This window comes from Macrosteles quadrilineatus, unplaced genomic scaffold (assembly GCF_028750875.1).
Source record: "Macrosteles quadrilineatus isolate MER2022 unplaced genomic scaffold, UCM_ALF_1.0 Scaffold_2__2_contigs__length_208266976, whole genome shotgun sequence".
Lineage (NCBI taxonomy): Eukaryota > Metazoa > Arthropoda > Insecta > Hemiptera > Cicadellidae > Macrosteles > Macrosteles quadrilineatus.
Window position 1 is genome coordinate 171,502,547 of NW_026542595.1, and position 21,632 is coordinate 171,524,178.

The window sequence follows — 21,632 nt, forward strand, 5'->3', positions numbered from 1 at the left end:
GTTCAAGATGGCGAATCCATTTCTAATGGACGATCTGAATGTTGGGGACACTCAAGTGTCCTCCAACAGCACAAGTTTCAATCCTTTCCTTTCTAACACTATGGATTTTACGGCATCAAACATTGAAAATCCTTTCATGAGCACTCTCAACAATGCCGCCTCAGCGAATACAAACCCATTCGCTTTTACTACAGAGAGTAGTGATATGACTTCCGATTTCTTCAGCTCTCCAGCTCCTGACGCGGGAATTGCTCAGAGCACTTCCCAAAACTACGAAAATATTTTCGCTTCAGCTGCCCCGACTGCTCCAACCAGCACAGCTAACGGAACAGCAAACGACTTTTTCGGTAGTTTCGCTGAACCTACGCAACCACCTCCTCCACCCGCCCCAACATATAGTTCTGCTAGATCCTCTATAGATCACACAGCTCATTTTGTAAATGAAAATGTAAATTTGTTCGGTGTAGACCCAATTGAAATGTCTAGTAGTAGAGAAGGTTCAGGAACTAATACCCCTAGAGGAGCACCTCCAAGACGACCACCTCCTCCAAGGCCAGGGATGCCACCATCTAAGGAAACAAAAGATTTAATATTGAGTGTAACAGGAGCAATGGAGGCTACATCGTCCCACTTGTTAGACAGGCTGCAAGCCACGAGGACCCCAAGTCCGACACCAATGAGGGACTTGAACTCGCCGAGTCCTACACCAGATATGTTTGGTGATTTCCTAGATGTAGAAAATGTACATAAAGAACCAACACAGCCAGTTCAAGAAGTTAATCTCTTAGGTGATATGGACGATTTTGAAGCCTCCGTTATGACAGCGTCTCCTGTGCACATGGTGCCCATCGCACCAGCCCCAACCTCAGTGCCTCCCGTAGTCCCTGTCAGTCCAGCAGCACATCCTTCCCCAGTTGCTCCACTAGCGCATCCTTCTCCATTTGCCCCAACAGCTCATCCTCCCCCGGTTGTTCCTGCAGCACATCCTCCCCCATTGCCTCCTGTTGCAGGCCCACCCCCCAAACCTCCACCACCAAAACTGCCCCCAGAACGACCAAAGCCACCCCCACCTCCGATAATCCAGCAGATCCAGCCAGTTCAGCAAGTACAACAAAATATTTTTGATCTACCTGAGGCCCAGCCACCTGCTCCTGTGACGACCAATACGACAATATCTTCAGAAACACAACCATCGAGTATTCAAGAGCAAGAAGACTTCTTTGGTTCTAAACCTGCGGAAAGTATTCTTTCACAACACGCTTCACCTGATACAAGTGTTTTTGGAAGAGATACCACGGTGTTTCCTGATGAACGGAAAGGATCGGAAGAGTTTACATCTGTCTTCGATGCTCCAACAGCAAGAGAGGAAATCACGCAAGGTTTACCTGCTGTTACAGCAGAGATTCCAGAAGACAAGCCCGCTCAACCTGTCTTTTCAACTTCAGCATTCGATGAACCCCGCCAAGAACCACCCTTCCCGACATCACCTTTTGAGCAACCGAAAACTGAAGAAGTGTCTAGTTTTGCGTCTGGTTTCGATTCTGGTTTTGATTCGGAAATGAACATCTCAGTCATAGAAAACCCACCTGCACCTGAGTTATCTATGTTTGGTGCTCCTTCGAGTCAAGCAAATGATTTATTCTTAAACGAGTCTGATTCATTATCATTTCAACCTCAGACTGCAGATCTGTTCGCACCTCAGGAAACAGTCCTTCACACAACCCCCGTGGTTCCCTCTCAGCCTTTTAACATTTTTGGAGACTCCGCTCCGAAGCCTGTTGATGATTTTGATGCCTTTTCTGCCAAGTTTGAAAGCGTAGGAATGGGAGATAAAAACGCAAATGTTGCAGCAGATCCTTTCGGAGATCCATTCAGCTCATCACCATTCGGACCACCTAAGGTGGAAGGTAAGTTCGGCTTATAGATACAAAACAATCTAGTTTGGTAAACCCTCCTGATTGTTGAAGATAAAATTTGTATGGGTGTCTCCTGTTGAATTTTATCTTGTACATACTTCATATGACTGTATGATTGAACCTACTCAACACATCATTATTACGTAGCTTAATTTTTTTTGTTTAACGAACCCACATTATGGTTGACCTAAACATATCCAGTATATAAACATATTCAGAGTCAGGTATTTCGATGAGTTGAAATATGTGGTGCAGTGATATTGTTACGGTATAACATTGTTTACCTGAATACATATATATATATTTTACATTTAAGACATTTTATGAGAACAGTCTGTTTAGCAGAATCTTTTCACGATTTATAACTTTTATCTTTAGGTTTTTTAGTTAGAGTAGGCTAAGCATATGCCACATAATTACAGTGCCTGACTTGTATAACTAACCTAAACTCTTCTAAAAGAGAAGATGGACTCCAATGACAATTTTTAATGTTTGGAAATATTTAACGAAACACTTGTTCAGGAGACGCCTCTATGGGATTCGGAGCAGACGACAATTTCGACTCATTCCTCGCTGCCCAGGAGCCTCCGCCCGTACCGCAGAGTACTCCCGCCAGATTCAGCAGAGGGGAATCAGCTGATTCTGATGACAAGGAGTTCAGTATATTTATCAAGTAAGAACCAAACAAATTCTGTCCATGGAATGTCACATCAAAAGTCTGCTAATTAACTTAAACACTTTGATTTCGTATTCCATTATTATACTTCTGCAGTGCTTAAAAATATATAGGTGTAAAGAGTATTAGATGAGCGATGATTCAAGTACCTATAGTATTTGCATCGAAGTAAAACGTGAATATTTCCCCTTTATCCTTCATACAGTTAAATCATTAAATCTTCTGCAGTAATTAATGCTAGACGAAACTAATAATAGAACTAAGTTTATTCAAACATGATTGCATTTTAGAAGAGCCTGACTAGATGAAAATATGAGCTACTTTCTATGCAATACCTACCCAAGTATTGAATTTTGCCTATGTTTGACCTAGGCCCAAGCAGGCTGGTGATGTAGGAGGAGTCACACCCGCACTTGCCCCTCCCCCTAAGAGCCCCGTCAACGCCTTCCAGGACTCCAGCCCTCGATTCAACCCCTTCGACAAGAGCCAAGAGATCCCCGCACAAGTCACCGAGACTATCTTCGCACAACGTAGGTTCACAATGATTTTGTTTTATAAACAAAACATGTTGTTTCACAATAGCACGAGTTGTAAAAAGAAGTTTGGAGGAAGTACAAACAGTTATAAAAGAAGTTATGTTTGGTAACTTTCAAGTAGTAAAAGTTTCATAATGGTTTCATCTAGTTACTTTAAGATACTATTAAAGCAATAGGGTCGAAAAAAAGAGAAAAAATAAAAATTTTTAGAGGTTTTTCCCATTAATAATTACGGGTAATGAAACGTAATTCCTACTGCAAGATCGTAAAGCACTTTTATTTCTCTTCCGTCGTGGATATTAGAGCAGAAAACTGTATTGATAAAAAATAATAAAATGACGTTATGGTCTGAAAGTCAACATGTCTGCTATAATATTTAAATGCAATCGTCAAAAACTTCCAAGCCAGATGTTACAGTTAGCACGTATATTAGAAACGGTGTATCATTAACATATACAAATGACGTCACTGGCCAGAATCTTGTATGAATAACTTATATTTGGCCCTTCTTTTCAGTTCATTTTAGATAATAATACAAATATGTTGACTTTAGGACCAGTGGCGTAATTTGTTGATGTTTATGGTCCATCTTATTTTCTGTTTTAATAACCGTTGTTATTAGTACAGTATACATTCGGACCTGTGACGTAATTTACGATCCATACCGTATTCTGTTTTAATATTGTTACTGTATAGTTACTGTGTAGGTTCAGTAGATTAATTACTTCTTGCAGACAAATATAGTATGGTTTATGTTACAATATGTTGTTAAGGATGTCATGAGAGTTAGTAGCCTTTACTATTACTCGTTACACAGTGGCAGCCTTAAAATATGTCCTAAATACGTATATCAAAGCTATTAACAAATACATTTTTGACGAGGTTATGACATACTGTTCAACCATGTTTGGCAACAATAGTTTAAAATAGACTTAGGTTTAGTTAAAGATACGAGAATGCTTGCATGTGTCATCTGTTTAGGTAAATAATTTTACGAATCAAATAAGATGCCATGGTAATTTAAGTCATTCCTTTGGGACGCCATAGTTGACCTTGAGTTTGTTGGACAGCGGCCTCGCTGCCTCTAGCGGAAGACAAGACGCTGGAGAGGACAGACTCCCAGGAGACGCCTCCGACGCCGCTGTTTGACGAGGACGTCTCTCAGCCTCTGGAACCCTTCCCCAGGATACACTACACGGGACTAGGATGGGAGATGCAGCTAAGGCAGCCGAACAAGAAGAAGATCACGGGGCAAAGGTGAGGCTGAAGAAGGATGTTCTAGAATCTAGAGTAATATTTGTCTTCCCAATATTAAACTTACATTCACTCATATTGCCATTCATATTGCCAAGGCGGGATTTGGCCGCACCAACAACTGCTCTCCATCTCTCTCTATCTTCTGCCTCATACACTGCTGCCCCCACTTCTCTGACGTCCTTGGAGACACTATCCCGCCATCTGTTCTTGGGCCTTCTCAATGGTCGTTTCCCTTCTGGCTTTCCAATTGCTTGCTTCTTTTAATAGTGAACCCCATTCTCTCCGTACTGCGTGTCCTTCCCACCTTACTCTCCTTGCTTTCACGTGTGCTTCTACATCATAATCATTATACCTATTCCTTATTTCCCTATTATTTTTTTTTCAATCTCCATTTTCTTGTGTTGGTCCATATATATCATTCTTAAAATGTTTTTGAAAAAAAAAACAATCATTTTGTGTCCATTTTTTGCTTAAAATCCAATTTTTAGCTCCATATTTATATACTGGTTAAAATACAGTATGATATATTTTTATTTTCTTTCTATGTGAGAGAATCTTTGAAGTCAACAATTTCTTACAAGAGTGCATGCATGTTTGGCCTTGAGCAATCCTATAGTTTATTTCCATTCCTTCACTATTACTGCTTGATATAATTACCCCTAGAAATGTAAACTGTTCAATAATTTATTATGTCAAGAAATTATGTTTATATATAATAATTTGATTTCTTAATAATTAAGTAATAATATTATTAAATTAAGAATATAATTTAATTTCAAATTTAATAGTAAATTTGAGAACGCTTAACTGAATTCTGTTATAAAGGATAATGGGATCTTGCTACAATATAACAAAGTTAACAAGCTTTAGACCCTAGTATAATTATTATTTTTGGCCCTTTCCCCAGTACTGTTCTTTCGCCACTTTTCTCTGAGTACTTTTAGCCCTGGTTATGTCTGTAAAATGTTGGCCTGATACCGGGGTGATACTGATTGCTTCTTCCCATCCTTTGATAGGAAAACGCCATAGAGACAGACACTTAAGAGATCCAAGTCATTTTCGTCCCTTAGCTTCAAGTATTGAACGGACTTGTTGTTGTTGTTGTTGTTCTTGTTATTGTTAAGGAACTTAACTCGATCAAGGAGGAAACTTCCCTACAGTCATTTCTAATACAGTTGATGAGTAGTTTGTCATGACGAAATCTCCAGCTTTAGTACGTAATTGATTACATAAGAACGTAGGGTCTCAACAAGTCCAAAAATTGCTTTTTAGAGGGAATACATCGATTCTTGATGGTCCTTGATTCATGACGGTATAAACGTATATTGTGAAATGTGTATAGTATTGCAAAAACGTAGTTACCAAAAGAATATTCAATTTTCAATTAAGATGAGATAGATAAAGTTTATGATTATAAACTTGCCCAGTACACCACATTAATATTTGTAAGGTGAAAAAACGTTAATTAAATTATTGCACGTAGTTATAAAGAGAGTTATTAAAAGAGAACACAATTATTTTGAATACAACATGGGGTTCTGCCAATAAAATGTTAATAACAACAATGAAGATTCCTCAGCGTTCTCTTGAGCAAAACGTTGTTGTTTACCATTCGACTTCATCTGAAATGTGCCTCATAAACTTGTAAAAAAATTGATATCGGTTTTCTTAAGTTATTAGATTTAACACCATACTTTTTTAAGCCATATATTGCACCAAAATACTATTGTGATAAAATAACAGTAAATTCTTGTTTGTAGAAAAATCACTTTAAACTGATTTGTTTATTTCGTAGGTTCTGGAAGAAGGTGTTTATGAAGCTAGTGTTCCAAGGAGAGAACCCTGTTCTTCAACTGTTCAACAACAAGGATGACAAGGATCCTTTCCAGGAGCTCCCATTGCAGCCTTGTTACTCCGTGTCTGATATTGGTATGCTATTCACATATGCAGTAGGTATATCAGTAATAAATTATTTGAAAGATAGAGAGTTCAAATGTCAATACCAACCCTGAGTGGAATGCCTTTTTATTGATGCTGCATTTGAAACATCTTTTGTTTGAGGGACAAAATACGAACTCATTAAAACTTCAATTGAATGTTAAGTTAGTTTTAATAAAAAATATTCAGTTACGTTAAATTTACACCACATCAGATCACAGCTATTATAGTGTGTCTGACGAGTCGGTGGCTCAGCTATGCCACTCGTAATAAGGGTGGCATTGAACACATGCATTTTACCTGGCGTTCAGAGGCATTCCCATATTGCTAAGGGTATAGTAACGTGACGGATTGTGAATCCGTAGCAGCGATTTCGTGGCTGTATCACTTTTGTTCCGTGGTTGAAGTCTAATTTCTTCACATCACGTTTGTTCCAGGGGTCAGCAGGTAGATTCGAAACCGGCCGAAACATCACTTTTGTTCTGCGGACATCTCTCTTGTTCCACAAGAAAGAGGGTTGTACTCTCCCAAATCCTCTCTTTCGCGCTCCACCTAATTCTTGCATTAAAACTCGTTAAATTAGAATTTTCTCCGTAACCCAACCGAACCGAACCTATCCTAACCCAACCTAACCTGTGCAAGAAAGAATTAGGTGAGCGAAAGAGAGGATATTGGGGAGGGAGAGTGCAGCTCCCCTATCGTGGAACAAGAAATATGTCCATGGACCAAAAACAATATTTCGGCCGGCCCCGAAATCTACTTGCAGACCACCAGGACAAAAGTGGTGTGAATAAATAAGCCCTCAACCACGGAACAAAAGCGACACACGTGATTCCGTGCGTCTTAAAGTCCACTAAAACGTCAACTTTCACTAAAACTCGCCTTTAAACTATACCAGCTCACACCTAGAAAAATACGTTTGAAGACTTTAGGCTTATGTGGATGGACAAATGGGAGTTAAAAAGAGGTCGTCAACCTCTTTCTCGTGCTTAACTATATCTCTATACAGATACTATAACAATAAGATTCAAATAAATCAATTAAACATTCATTTCCCCATAAACCTTGTTTACTGACCTCGACTTAACTTTATTTCCATTTGGTGTCCATAGGGGCGCAGCAGTACGACGTGTACGGTAAGATCTTCACGGTCAAGCTGCAGTTTATCTTCTACAAGGAGCGACCAGGAGTACGACCAGGACAGGTGACCAAGGCTGAGAGGATCACCAACAAACTCAGCAAGTTCGCTGCATACGCCATCCAGGGCGACTACGAGGGCGTCAAGGAGTTCGGGAGTGACCTGAAGAAGCTTGGTCTACCCGTGGAACACGCACCGCAGGTGGGGACTTTATAACCTAACCTAACCTAACCTAACCTAACCTAACCAATTAAATGTGTTTCTGATAGGTTTTAATTGATGTTCCCATTACCTCTAATACAAGGCCACGGCGTTGGTGTGGCAACGTCGCACTGCCAGCCTGTTGCCATGGTAACAGCGATAACAGACGAGTAAACATAAGTATTGTTCAGAAACTTAATTACTAGTGCAACACGTTAGGACGGGGCTGCGACGTTGCCACTTTTGTCACACCACAACCTTGTATTAGAAGAGGTCATGATGTCCCTATGAAATTTTGTACTATTTGAAGTTTTGTTTAATCTTTTGTAGAATGTACCGGAGATAAATAGATTTTCTATAAGCTAATCTGTGAATTTTCGCAGGAAGATGTTATTATCGTAGGATGTTGATGTTTGTCGTAGGAAAGATAAGTCATATCCTTTTGAACATAACCTCAAATTACTTGTTCGAACCAAAATGGGAAAATAAGTTGGGAAAAGGCGGGAGAAATGATTGAGGGGTTGTGACGTTACTTACCTAAAAATTAAATACAGTTTCAATTGTAAATAGAACATAAATGTTAATACACACTTATACGTGTGTATACAATTGTTTAACGAGACGTACAGGAAAATAAATCTACAACTAATGTATTCTATATTTAAATAATTACTATTGATAATCGATAGTCAAATGAAAACTGTCTATTATGTTGTATTTCCATCCATACAAACTCAAATAAGTTACAATCAACCATATTACGATAGGGTGATGGTAATTGTAGTGATAATCGTGTTAAATACTATATTCTTAGAGGTAAGACTATCGAAATTCCTTTCTTTAACATTATTCTGAATAATAATTCCCAAGACTGGACAGTAAAGATGTAGCAGCTCGATAAATCAACAGGATCACACCACATTTAGAGCTCTGTTCTTTTAAGTATTATAGTAATTTTGGTAACAACTCTTAGTTGTAAAAAAACAACAATTTTATGAGAATGAATATCTTAACTTATATTTAAAATAAAATACACACTCTCTTAGACATTTGATATCAAACTATCAAGTAGAACCAAATTTAAACAATTTCGGGCAATTTATAAACTTAAGTTCTATGAAATTATTCATTCATACAAAATATGAATATTTTCAACATTTGTCTTATTGAAATTTAATTTCGATACATATAAATTCATGCAACACAATTTACCACATTTTTATCTACCTTTGGTTCGCAAACTAAAAATTATTGTGACAATGTTTGCCACAAGCCAATGTAAATTTTTACTTGTCACACGTTTAATTAAGCCACGAGATTGTTACCCTTATACCTTAGTGAACCGTGTTATCAGATGCTTTGTGTATGAGGCAAAAATGTAATTAGCTATTATCCTTTTACGCTAACAGCTATATAGAGAAATGTTGCTAAACACTCTTTAAAGTACAACATTTGATTACACAACTAAAACATTTGATCATAAGCAACGCAACGACTTACTATTTTTTAAAAAAATACTTAAACACTGGTGTTTTTTAAAACTGCTTTTGGTGACGAGTTTAGTATATTAATAATAGAGTGCCTTCAAGCATGTGGCGGCAACATGAGTACTGTATCCAAATTGCTTTACATAAGGCGAAGGCTTCACGGCAACTACTTGATCTTTGATTTACTACTGATAAGACAGGTTCGTTTGTAGGTTTTGTCCTTCCAAGATTTGTAATAATAAAATAAAATAAAATCAAAATATCTTTATTCGTACAATATAATAACATGTTCATAAGTTCATAAGTCATTCTTTAAGCTAAAAATATAAGGGGGTAGCTTAAAATATAACAAAAAAATAACACATTTTTACATAACACTAACAGTACTCTGTGGTGTTTCACTTAATAATTACCTAAAGACAAAAAATATTTAAAAAATTCACTAGATTTTACCTATTCTGTGTAGAATTAGTGTTGTTTGTTTAACAATTTGAGTACTGAACCTTCAATAAAAGAACAGCTACATAAGTACAATATCTAAATTGCTTTCTCTAAAATGTAGGCGTTGCCACGACTGCGGCCTCATAGTTGACATGTTATTTATTTTTTTAAGAAGTTCCATGTAAATTAATGGGTTTTAACGATAAATTATGTTTCACATATGATACGTAACGTAAAAAAGCAAAAAAAAAACTATATATTTATCTTAGTTATTTTTCAAAACAAAAAACTCTTAACTGTAGGCTATGTTTAAATTAAATAGAAGTTTCTCCAAACAATTATGATTTACTTTTATGACTCAATTGGGCCCATGATTTGGCATATTCATTTGAATGATAACTTCGATCTTGGCTTCGAATGATACCTCCTTCAAAAATAGGACAACAACAGGAAAGCAGTACCCGGATTGCGTTCTTTCAAAATGAAGGCGCGCGTGAAACCCATCGAGCACATAATATTTCTTATTTTGTTATTTTGCGTCTGTAACTTATCTTTTTCATAATTGTTTTGTTTATTTGCCACCCCGAGGGTAGATGCATCGGTAAAGAAAGATATACAATTTGTTTTATTCGCATTACTTGTTTTTGTAATTAAATAATATTCACATTTCTTTTAGGCTTTTTACAAACTTTTGATCTAATTTAAATCTAGGGTGCAATAGTATATTTTTAATTTCAGATAGATTTGATGCTTGTGAATACTACTTTATTCGTTGCTGATTTACGAGAATAATTATAACAAAAACTGTCACTACAAGTCTACATTGTTAGTGATTGGAGAAATAATTTGATTGTTATAAGTTTGTGTCATTATTAGATATGTTTTTTTTTTTTACAGATTTCCCAGCTGTTCAAGATAGGCTCTCAGAACTATGAAGACATGAAGCAGTTCAGCGTTTGTATCGAGGAGGCGCTGTTCCGGTTGCCAGCTCACCGTGATCGCGCTCTCAATTACAAGATGGAAGAGGTACAAACTTTTTATAATTCATCAGCTGATTAAACAATGAAAAAGACGATCGCATCTGATATTAGTACAATAAAAATATGTTTTGACCCAAAAAAATTAGCACAACCGGGGAATTTGGTACAGATGTTGGGTATACCTTCCTTTTGAACATACTAAAAGTCCCCTAAAATTGAAGCTGTGCTACGGCCGCCATATTGGAAAATTGCGGCATATTTCTGTATTTTTCGCTATAGTGACTTTATTATTAGAGATACACGAAAAAGCTAAATATACAAAATGGAGTCCATCTAAAAATACACATTTTTTATTTCTCATATTTCTCTAAACCCAACGGTTTTCTAGATATTTGTGATTAAGTATGTTTAGTTTTTTCTATTTATAAAAAATGGGTGAAACACATGTAAATTGACGGTTACTTTCAAGGTTTAGGATAATTCATCCCATTTAGTTAAATAGTGTGATACTATAAAATCTTAAAATTAAACTTTATCTTATGAGTAAAACAACTCCGCCACAGCAAACCTACAGACTCAGCAAATTTCCATTTAATTGGATGTTTTATTGAATGTATATAAATAAAATTAGGCTCGACAGGTACATAGGTTTGCTGCTACATGTAGTTTATTATAGTGTGTTTTTTTAGTAAAATATTAATAACTTAGTATCAAATAACTAATTTTCCAAGTTTGATCATAATATATCTATAAACAAGCAAACTACAACAGTTAACTTATTCATAAGAATAGCATGGGAGTTTTAAATTGACAATTTACAAAATTCAATATACGAATGTTGGTTGTGTTTACTAAACAGATGGCGATTATTTGTCCTTTGGCCGTAGCACAGCTTCAATTTTAGGGGACTTTTAGTATGTTCAAAAGGAAGGTATACCCAACATCTGTACCAAATTCCCCGGTTGTGCTATTTTTTTAGGTTTATGGAATTTTTTCTTATTTTTACTGCACTATATATCATCAATGCGAAGGAAAAGAACACATTAGCAAGTTTTATAGTTTTACTAGGTGAACCCCATTCGAAATCAACGGTTGCTTTAAAGGCTTACGCTAATTCATCTAACTGTGATAAATAGAGTGAAATTATAAAAAATGAGCATTTAGCATTGTTTAATGAGTAATAAATAAGTGTAAAAACAATAATATCTATTGCGTTTACAAAATATGGTTGATCATTCAAAAAATAACATATTTCTTATACAGTACGTCATAGGAGTTATTATTACTATGTTAACTGGTTTCTCTTCTATTGGAGGGATATATGAAGAATGCTTTTGGAGGAACCTTTAAATAGTATTAAACTCGTGGATCTTTTGTGGTAAACACTTCCTGAAGTTGTATATCAAATTAATGGTTTGGATAAAACAGTGGATTTCTTTACAACTTTTGCCTACCTTAAACTGTACACCCACATATGTAGGATTATATATTTTGGCTGAGTTATTCGTTACTAATTTCTAGAACAGCCTCAGTGGCTTTTTTATCCAATAATATAATACGGCCAAGAATATCTAGAAACAAAAAAAATTGTTTCCCTTGCAAGCAGAACTTTCCTCTGTTTAATCCAACGTCCAATTAGTGCAATAATCTTGTTAATATACATTTAAGATGTACTATATTTGAATGTATTGTTTTCAACTTTATAGCTTGCTAAAACTAGTCGTTTTTTACAACTAGGTACAAATAACCGCCGTGGACGAGCTGTGGGTGGACCAGAACAAGAGTGGAGGAATTGTCAAGCAGATAGCCAGGGTTCGACTGTTCTTCCTCGGATTCCTGTCAGGTATGATACAAAAAAGGGGGAACATTGATTGAAAAAATATTGATCAAAATATCTTTGCATGTAACCATTCAGAGAATACCACCATTCTACGCTTGGTAAGACACATAATTACAGTAAATATTTGAAAAGGATTGTATTTTTAACTAAATAAAAAATACTATCGGTTAATTTAATGAAGTCAAGAATGAGTATAAATTTATTGAAAAAGTTACATATAAATAAAAGTCATTTTTGTAAACAAGCCGGGTCTCATATCAGCGGATTAACTGTCTGTTTACTCTCGTGGTTTTATAATCTCCTTTCTCGTCCTGTCAAAGCTTTGTCTCTCTATTGAATTTTATTAAATTGTATGCATTAATATTCTTTGTAACACTAAACGATTTGGGGTACGATAGGTTCATGTTGTGTAAGATTGACTAAGTTTAATTGAGACATGTTTAATGCCAGATTTTTGGGGTTTCTATCAAATCACATTAATGCCAATAATTATAGTTCGGCCGCTTAGAAAACGACCTCCTCCAGCATTGGTTTAGCATTAGCGCGCAGGTCGTTTTCTAAGCGGCCGAGCTATAGCTGTTTGGTCAATATTAATCACAACAGTAGTTGGTAAAATTGTCAAAACGAAAAAAAACGTAAGCACGAATCTTGAAAAACCGCTAATTGCAGATTCTTAAATCTCTTTAATTTCAGATATCCTTAGATCTCTTTCATTTCAGACATTCTTAAATCTCTTCCATTGTAAATATTCTTAGATATCCTTCATTGCAAGAATCTTAGGGTTTGTTTTGTTGCAGGTATCCTAAGATCTCTTTCATTGCAGGTATCCATGGATCACTTATTGCAGAAAACCTTAAATATATTTTTTATGCAGATGTGCTTGTTTATTTCGCAGGGTCTTAGTTCCTATCGCAGGAGAGAGCTTCATCTCCCTTTGTTAGGCTATGTTCAATCGGCTTCTGTTACAGATGAATGTGCCTAAGATTCTTTCCCAAAGTCTGACAGTTAGTTGTATAACCCCTTGTGATAGCAGTTTCCTTGTCATAGCCTTTTCTATGCCTCTTTCAGGAATTCTCGGTTCTACTTTAGCTATATTCTTTCTTTTTCGTAAATTTGATTGATTCTCCTTTTCACAGATAATCTCACCCTCTTTTCCCACAGGTATGCCGGACGTGGAGCTGGGTGTAAACGACCTGGTCCGGCAAGGCAAGGAGGTGGTTGGCAGACACGACATCATCCCTGTGGTCACCGAGGAGTGGATCAGACTGGAGGCGGTGGAGTTCCACAGCTGTGTGCAACAGGACGAGTATGAGAGAACGAGGACCATCAAGTGAGTTTTAGTAGATACTATATGAAATTTAAAAGTAGTTTGGTTGCTTTCTAAAGCATTTTTAAATTACTAGAGCAGTATCCAAACCCCTTTGGAATTTTTAGGACGAAATGTATGGTTAAACTAATTTTCCAGGGTCCAATGGGGGCTGCTCCTGTAGCCCCCCTTTAGGATTTAGGATAGGAGTGAATATAATAGAAAAATTTAACCTTATTCTCCTTCGAATAAACAACAACTCATTACCTTGGTGAAGTGAGACAATCTAAATGCCTCAAAAATGCAACTATCATAACGCATAAAATCTTGGTTTATCACTAAACTTGAGAATCATAAGCCAAACTCGATTCTCACAGTTGACTTTGCTATTTTGCAAGATGCTAATGAATAATTTGTTTCAGATTCAAGCCCCCGGATGCTTGTTACATAGAGCTGATGAGGTTCAGAGTGCGCCCTCCTCGCAACAGGGAGTTGCCTCTACAGCTGCGGGTCACCATGTGCATAACGGGAAATAAGGTGACAGATCATACATTATTATCCTGTGGTGATGTTCTAGATTAATTCGAGTGGCTCTATGTACAGTGTTTTTATGATTTGGTAAAATTAAACTTTACTCTACCTAAAGATATCAATAAGAATAATCTTTATCCAAGGTTTTGTAATAAAGCTCTTGGACTTACCGGAACGCTCTTTGCCAAAAGTCTAACGTCCACACGAATCTCATACGCTGCAAAGATGAGGGGGAATCATTCTGGAGTATGGTCAGTCCATGGTAAAACTCTACTACGTCTGTTTCCAGGTTGACCTCCGTGCCAACGTGTTGGTCCCTGGGTTCTCCAGCAGAAAACTTGGCCAGATTCCTTGTGAGGACGTTTGTATTCGCATCCCTATTCCAGAATGTTGGATCTACCTCTTCCGTGTGGAGAAGCACTTCCGATACGGCTCAGTCAAGTCTGCACATCGGAGGTAGGTTTTTTGTTGAGGATTTTACCAAAGCTAAGTATAGGTTTATGAATAAAGATTTTCAAGGATTGGTTTTCCTCTTTTATTTTGTCTATCCATCATTTACTTAAGTTTGAATTTGTTTGGCAAACAAGTTGCAATGATATGATTACTCTTTCAAACTGATTTTTGTAACTACAAACTTTGTTTGGAGATTTTTGTGACGAGTAGACCAATTTGAATGCAAGTAAGTTTACTCACACAAGCAGGAAAATAACCTCGCATCATTGATGTCAAAATCAATAATCTGACGTCATAAGCCTTTACGCAAACCCATCTTACATTCTTCCAACCAACCCAAGGTGAAATACGAACTCGGAAGAGCTTCCAAATGCAACCTTAAATTCATACACGTCATAAAGTAAGTGTTGAATTGAACGGACCTATTCCAAAGAAATTAGTGTCAAACTGAACCTAAGAATACTCTTTTTTGTAATTTGTCAACACTCAACCTACCTGTAACTCTCGCCGTTTTCAGGACGGGCAAGGTGAAGGGTCTGGAGCGTTTCCTCGGCGCAGTGGACAACCTGGAACCACAGTTGATGGAGGCGACATCAGGAGTCGCTAAATACGAGCATCAGCACCGAGCTATCGTATGGAGGATCCCTAGACTACCCAAGGAGGGTCAGGGTAAGTCAAGGTCAGGGATGGAGAATATTTGGGAGTCATGGAGGTTTAAAACTGCGATCAAATACGGCAAAGTGTTAACCTTGCCGAGAAAAGGTCTGACGCTCTCTTAGTGCCCAGATAGTCATAACAATCATGGGAAAACTTCATTTCTGAGGTGTTGTCTTCCGGATTACTTAACAATTACTAGTGTAGAGGTTAAATACTTTGATGCTAACGTAATCCTAGGTAGTTTTAGTGGCTACCGGTTTCGACACAATCCTGGTGTCATTTTTAAGCCTAGACATGGGTGTCGCTCCTAGGAGGTCGGCAGAAAATCTTGAAAACACATAAACTAAACGAATAAATAACGAAAACGAAAAAACTTTTTTTATGTGTTCTGAAGACTTTCTGACGACCTCCTAGGAACGACAACCACGTCTAGGCTTTACAATGACACCACAAGTGTGTCGAAACCGGTAGCCATTAAGACTACCAAGGATTACGTTGGAAAGGAATTTAACCTCTAAATTAGTATGGGAAAACGATTGAACAATAATCATCCTACAACTTTACCCTCACTTACTGGAGTTAACATTGCCAATGCGTTTTTTTCTGACACCTGTGTGCTTCTAATATTTCCACCTTGTCCAGGAGCCTACACACAACACGACCTGGTGTGCCACATGGCTCTCACCTCGTACGACCAGATACCCGAGGAGTTTGACCGATTCTGCTGGGTGGAGTTCACAATGCCGGTTACCCAGGTGTCTCACACCACTGTGAGATCTGTGTCCATCAATGACAGCGATAGTGATACTCCGCCGGAGAAATATGTACGGCAGCTGGCAAGGCACGAGTATAGGTGAGAACTCCAGTTTACATGCGTCGAAATTAGAAGTTAAGAATTTATTTTTTATTATAAGGTGTTTGCACTACAATGCTGATGGTTTGATGTGGAAACGCTTCACTTTCTGAGGAATATTTATTATGCACATGTTGTCGACTAGGGAACTATAGTCTAAACTAGGGAGTCCTGACCATCCATCTACCTGGGACTGGCTCGACCCTTAAACAATGAGCCAGTTCCCAGTTAGACGGTGGGTCAGGAGTCAGGGTTCATCATACAGACTATAGTACTTTGTAAAGATGGTGAGTAAAGATGGACAAAAACATGGACATTTTATCATTGTGAACTTTTCATCTTTCACATTAAATTTTCTACCATACACTCCTGAAGAGAATTACATTTATTTTTATTAGCGAATTTCCCTATAGGGAAGTAGCTATTACCGTAGGTCTCATGGTAAGACCTAAGCCCGGGACCGATTTACTTTTTCATTTTGATGTCCCCAGAGGCCAAAAACACCATTCGTTCAAATTTTTATATATCTATATATATATATATGTGTCCATCCGCACGATAACTTGAGTAATTTTTGTCCGATTTTGATAAAATTTGGTTTGAAGGTGTAAGGCGGGATAAACTTGAATGAGTTCGCGAACCAGCATGATCGGACTATGGGAACGGGGGTTTATGGGGGGTTTTATGGGGTAAAAATAGGTTTTTCCCATTTTTGCCGCTAAAAACACAAAATTTCACAATTTCTTTTTAAACCACTTTGTAGAGCTTAAAAAAACAAATAATTTAGTATATTGAAGCGTTATTATGCGCCTAATTGTTACGGAGAAAATTCAAAAAAATTGTAATTTTAAAATTCCCATGTTATTCTTATGGAGAATAAGTCAACTGTTGTAGTTTGCTTGTTTATGAACATATTTTGATCGATTTTGAAAATACTTTTATTTCTTACTAAACTATTATCATTTTATAAAAAAATCTTTTTTACCCTCCCTGTTGCAGCAAACCTAAGGTACTTGTTAAACTAATTCTATTTAAATAGAAAATAAATGTGCTATTTTTATGGAGGCATTTTAGTGTAAATCCAATCAGGTCAATGGAAATTCGCTTAGTCTGCAGGTTTGCTGCGGCGGGGGTATTTAGGTCAAGCTGTTAATATAAGACGTCCATCATCTTGAAGCAGCAATATTTTCTCGTTTTAACAGCTGTTACGTAAATGCTTAACAGGGTGGTAAACCTTTAAGCGTATTCAACAATGGTTTTCACAAACTTACACCTGTCGGATTGTATTGAATCCACTGCACTAATGATTCAAATCACGAACATGCAACATACTCACTAGTTTTAGTAAAAACTATTGCAAGGCTCTGTTGTTATGTGTGCTCAATATCCATGTTCCAGAGTGGAGATAGAGTTCACACAGGGCGAAGGCCCAGGTGACTACATAGCTGCCACCTCCGTCGCCAAGCCTGCGCCTATAGCAGAGGAACCTCGCCCTCCACCACCGCCTGCCGCCGCTGAGAGCGACAGCGACTCTTCAAGCTAAGCTCACTCCCCTTTCTGTCTGTGTCTACTGAGTGTGTGAGTGTACTCGTCAGTTGCATTTGCTAACAATGTAAAGAAATTGGTTGGGCTTCTCTCAGGCGTATTTAGACGAACATCTCCCAATTTCAAGATTGGAAAGTTAAATACATTTTGACCGCCTGGGTTAGGTATACAGTGCTTGGGTTGTGATATTCACTGTACAACTTGTGAATAGCCTCATAGCTACCTACATGCGTATGAATCTCATTGCTCATCAACGTACGTATTTTGATGAGGCATTATTTTATTCAATTAGGATGAATATGTGTAGCCTAAGCTGTCAAACATTAGTTGTCAAAATTGATCGTGATTTTAGATTTGTATGAAGAACTGTTAATATTGTTCATTTAGTAAGGAAAATGTATAATAATTTCATAGCTGCTTTGATTTTATGATGTTTCAAGTTATAAATATGTTTTCAGGACAAACAAAATTACTTCACTGGCCTAAAGGAAACTAATACTATTTATGGCTTCTGGTAGGCCTACGGCTTAAAATGTTTTTTTTTTATTAATTTTTGTTTTATTCCGGACAGTGAACTTAATAATTAAATTTCATGTTCGTAGCAGCTGAGTTGTTGCACATGTTTATGTTTCTTACAGTTATCTGTTCTGATATCCTGACACATCATTCAGAATACTGTATCGTCATAATTGACTACACTAATAACCCCACAGCATTCAAACGTGTGCAAACTATATTTATAACTCTGACATTTCTGTTTCAGCTTACTGTACCCGAATCATCTCTTGGAACCTTTCTCGTCTGTATTCGTGGAAAAGACTGTACAAACTGTTTGTAACTGACTGTACTTATAAGTCTTGTCGTATCTATCAGCTTGTAAATGTAACTGTTCCGTAGTATAGGTGAATACTTGTGAATGTGTCTCAGTACATGTTTACTTTGGCTGGGATGACATGATTCAATGGACAATACTATGCATACTAAGCTTTGTACATATCTAGCCTCCCCTTAGGCTTGTATAGTAAACTTAAGTTGAGAGCTGGTTTTAGGACTCACAAATTTCGTTGTGTACGCTAGTCGCTAGCTTAGACATATCGTTTTCGTGTGATATTCGTTTTTATATGAATTGTGCGAACCCTTCGTGTATTCATTGGTGTGTTGTAAATCATTCTGTAATTTTTTAAACATTATTTTTGGATTGCAGCTCCTTGTGGTTAGTCAAAATTTTAAACCGTTTTCCGTATATCAGACCAAGAGTTGTTTTAACCATTAAAAATCGCATTTGTCAACAACAACTGGTAGGTTTTATGGATTCTTAGCTATTCATAGTTTAAACTTAATTTTATTCAGTTGAATATTAACTTTACATGATTGCGGACCAATTCAATGGTTGTTAGTGTGAGATTTGAAATGATAAAAACGAATTTAGCTTGGAATTAGTGAAATCTTTAAGACTATAGTTCATTTCCGGTTCTTTAGTGGGGTGTAGAAATAACCCAAATGCTTAAGAATAGATCGGTTTTATGCCAGCATAGAGAATAGCCAAGGTTGCTTATAATTAGAGGTGAATTGACAGAATTCATTGACAAGTGCTTTACAGCAGGTTTTTTTCCTATAGTTGAAGAGTTATGTAAGTGGCTAGAATATGGTTTTATAGCAATAATAAGGAATGAATATATAAACTTTAATTGTATGTCTTTAGCGAATTGAGTGTTGAAACATTGTTATATAGTACAATTATGGTTACGATGGCTAGCAGCCATTTTGTTTTGAACACGGTTCTTATAGAAGTTGAGCAACATATCTTTGCAATTGATTATTTACATACTTTTGCTAACCGATAGAATGTTTTTATTTTAACTTTCTACTCTTGTTTGTCATTTACAAGGTACAATAAACTACTCTTAAAATTTAGTGATATATTCTTCTTACGAAACTATTTGGGTAGACTTCCGTATCTGTTGGCACAAACAACCGAACGAAATTATCGATTATTCGAGTGTTTCATTCGATATATTGATCGATATTTTCATTCGGTCGTTTGTGTCAACAGATACGAAAGTCTACCCAACTATTTCACTGAGCCATCTAGATCTTGACTTTTGTGTTTATGGTCTTTACACTTAAAACATTCGTTTGGCTATTAGTCTTTTGGCACCTTAGCGGAAATAAGTTGCTCAATATTTTATTGATTTTGTAATTGATCGCATACATAACCGAATGTATTCGACGACGTGGAATAAAGTTACCTGCCCGTGTAATGTATCAGTATCTTTACCCGTTGGCGACAGCCATTGGTAGTTTGGTACTGATGGTAAGCGGTATTTCAATGTGTACCCTCATAGACCAACTCTTACTTTGTCCCACACAACGCAGATGATGTATTCATATTCGGTAGAGTAGATTAAATTAGATCCTAGATGATACTTTGCAGCCTTTTTATCTTAACGTGAAAACACTCATGAGTTGTTTCAGTTCAAAGCCTGTAAACTCACAACTTAGTCAGCAAGGTAGGTATTTATACTTCCTAATCTAAAAAAGAAAAAAGAAAACTCGTAGGAAAAATTACTATTTTTTCTACAGTCACCTGACAAAGTTGGCTTCCTTGCACTGATTATAGTAGAGAAAGCTGCTAATTGCTGCATTTATTTACTTTGTTGCATCGTTTATACTTTGTCGCTCGGCTTATACTTAGACGCACACCAGTATTCCAACCAAACAACACAAAACAGCGTGGTTTTACTATACAAGTAAACCGTGTACGCTTGGAAATAGGTTGGCAACACAACGAGCATACGAACTGTTTTCTTTTTGGAGCTTAAGTTACAAAATTACTTGTTTATTATGTTTTAGCGAATTTCCCTATAGGGAAGTAGCTATTACCGTAGGTGGCACGGTAAGACCTAGGCCCGGGACCGATTTACTTTTTCATTTTGATGTCCCCAGAGGCCAAAAACACTATTCGTTCAAATTTTTATATATGTATATATATATATATATTTATATATATATATATATATATATATATATATATATATATATATATATATATATATATATATATATATATATATATATATATATATATATACGTCCGTGAACGCGATAACTTGAGTAATTTTTGTCCGATTTTGATGAAATTTGGTTTGAAGGTGTAAGGCGGTATAAACTTGAATGAGTTCGCGAACCAGCATGATCGGACCATGGGAACAGTGTTTTACGGGGACTTTTATGGGGTAAAAAATGGTTTTTCTCATTTTTGACCCTCAAAACACAAAATTTCTCAATTTCTCTCTAGACCTTGTTAAAGAGCTTAAAAAAGCAAATAATTTAGTATATCAAAGTGTTTTTGTACGGTTATTGGTAACGGAGAAAATTCCAAAAATTGTAAATTTAAAATTCCCATGTTATTCTTATAGAGAATATTGTAAAATGATGTAGTTTGCTTGTTTATTGATAAATTTGGATTAAACTTGGCCAATTTATTTCTTTTATACTAAGCTATTAATATTTTACTAAAAAAAACTCGCTTAATTAGTTTTCTTGTAGCAGCAAACCTAGGTACTTGTTAAACCTAATGTTATTTAAATAGATTTAAATTGAAAATCAGTTCAGACAAATGGAAATTCGCTTAGTCGGCAGGTATGCTGCGGCGGGGGTATTTTTTTTATATATAGGTACTGATTATTAATGTTTTTACGTGTACCCTTAAAAATAAGTAACACTTAAAGATACTGCGACTATTATCGGCTGGTGCAGTGTTTCCCATTCCGTTCAACGCTTGGGTTTAACCTAACCCAAAAACTTGTTGTATAGTGTTTCAAAGACTGAGTATTTATGCTTTATGGTGACTGTAGGAAACATATAATGTGTAACA

The 21,632-nt window shown here is 36.6% G+C and overlaps 1 protein-coding gene across 1 annotated transcript; it reads left to right on the forward strand.

Annotated features, from left to right (window-relative positions):
• Positions 1-7: 7 nt before the first annotated feature.
• On the forward strand, positions 8-20,685 carry LOC128985690 (protein stoned-B). Its single transcript, XM_054405476.1, has 15 exons — positions 8-1,907; positions 2,439-2,589; positions 2,965-3,122; positions 4,199-4,385; positions 6,181-6,314; positions 7,436-7,662; positions 10,488-10,616; positions 12,308-12,413; positions 13,572-13,740; positions 14,139-14,253; positions 14,537-14,703; positions 15,218-15,369; positions 16,000-16,210; positions 17,609-17,788; positions 18,519-20,685. Exons 1-14 carry the CDS (start codon positions 8-10, stop codon positions 17,751-17,753), a joined length of 3,951 nt encoding a protein of 1,316 aa, XP_054261451.1. The 3' UTR covers positions 17,754-17,788; positions 18,519-20,685.
• Positions 20,686-21,632: the final 947 nt, after the last annotated feature.

Coding starts and splice junctions, on each gene's coding strand:
- LOC128985690 (XM_054405476.1), top strand. CDS start 8: ATGGCGAATCCATTTCTAATGGACGATCTGAATGTTGGGGACACTCAA. Junction 4,386..6,180: donor AAGAAGATCACGGGGCAAAG/GTGAGGCTGAAG, acceptor TTTATTTCGTAG/GTTCTGGAAGAAGGTGTTTA. Junction 16,211..17,608: donor CTGGCAAGGCACGAGTATAG/GTGAGAACTCCA, acceptor TCCATGTTCCAG/AGTGGAGATAGAGTTCACAC.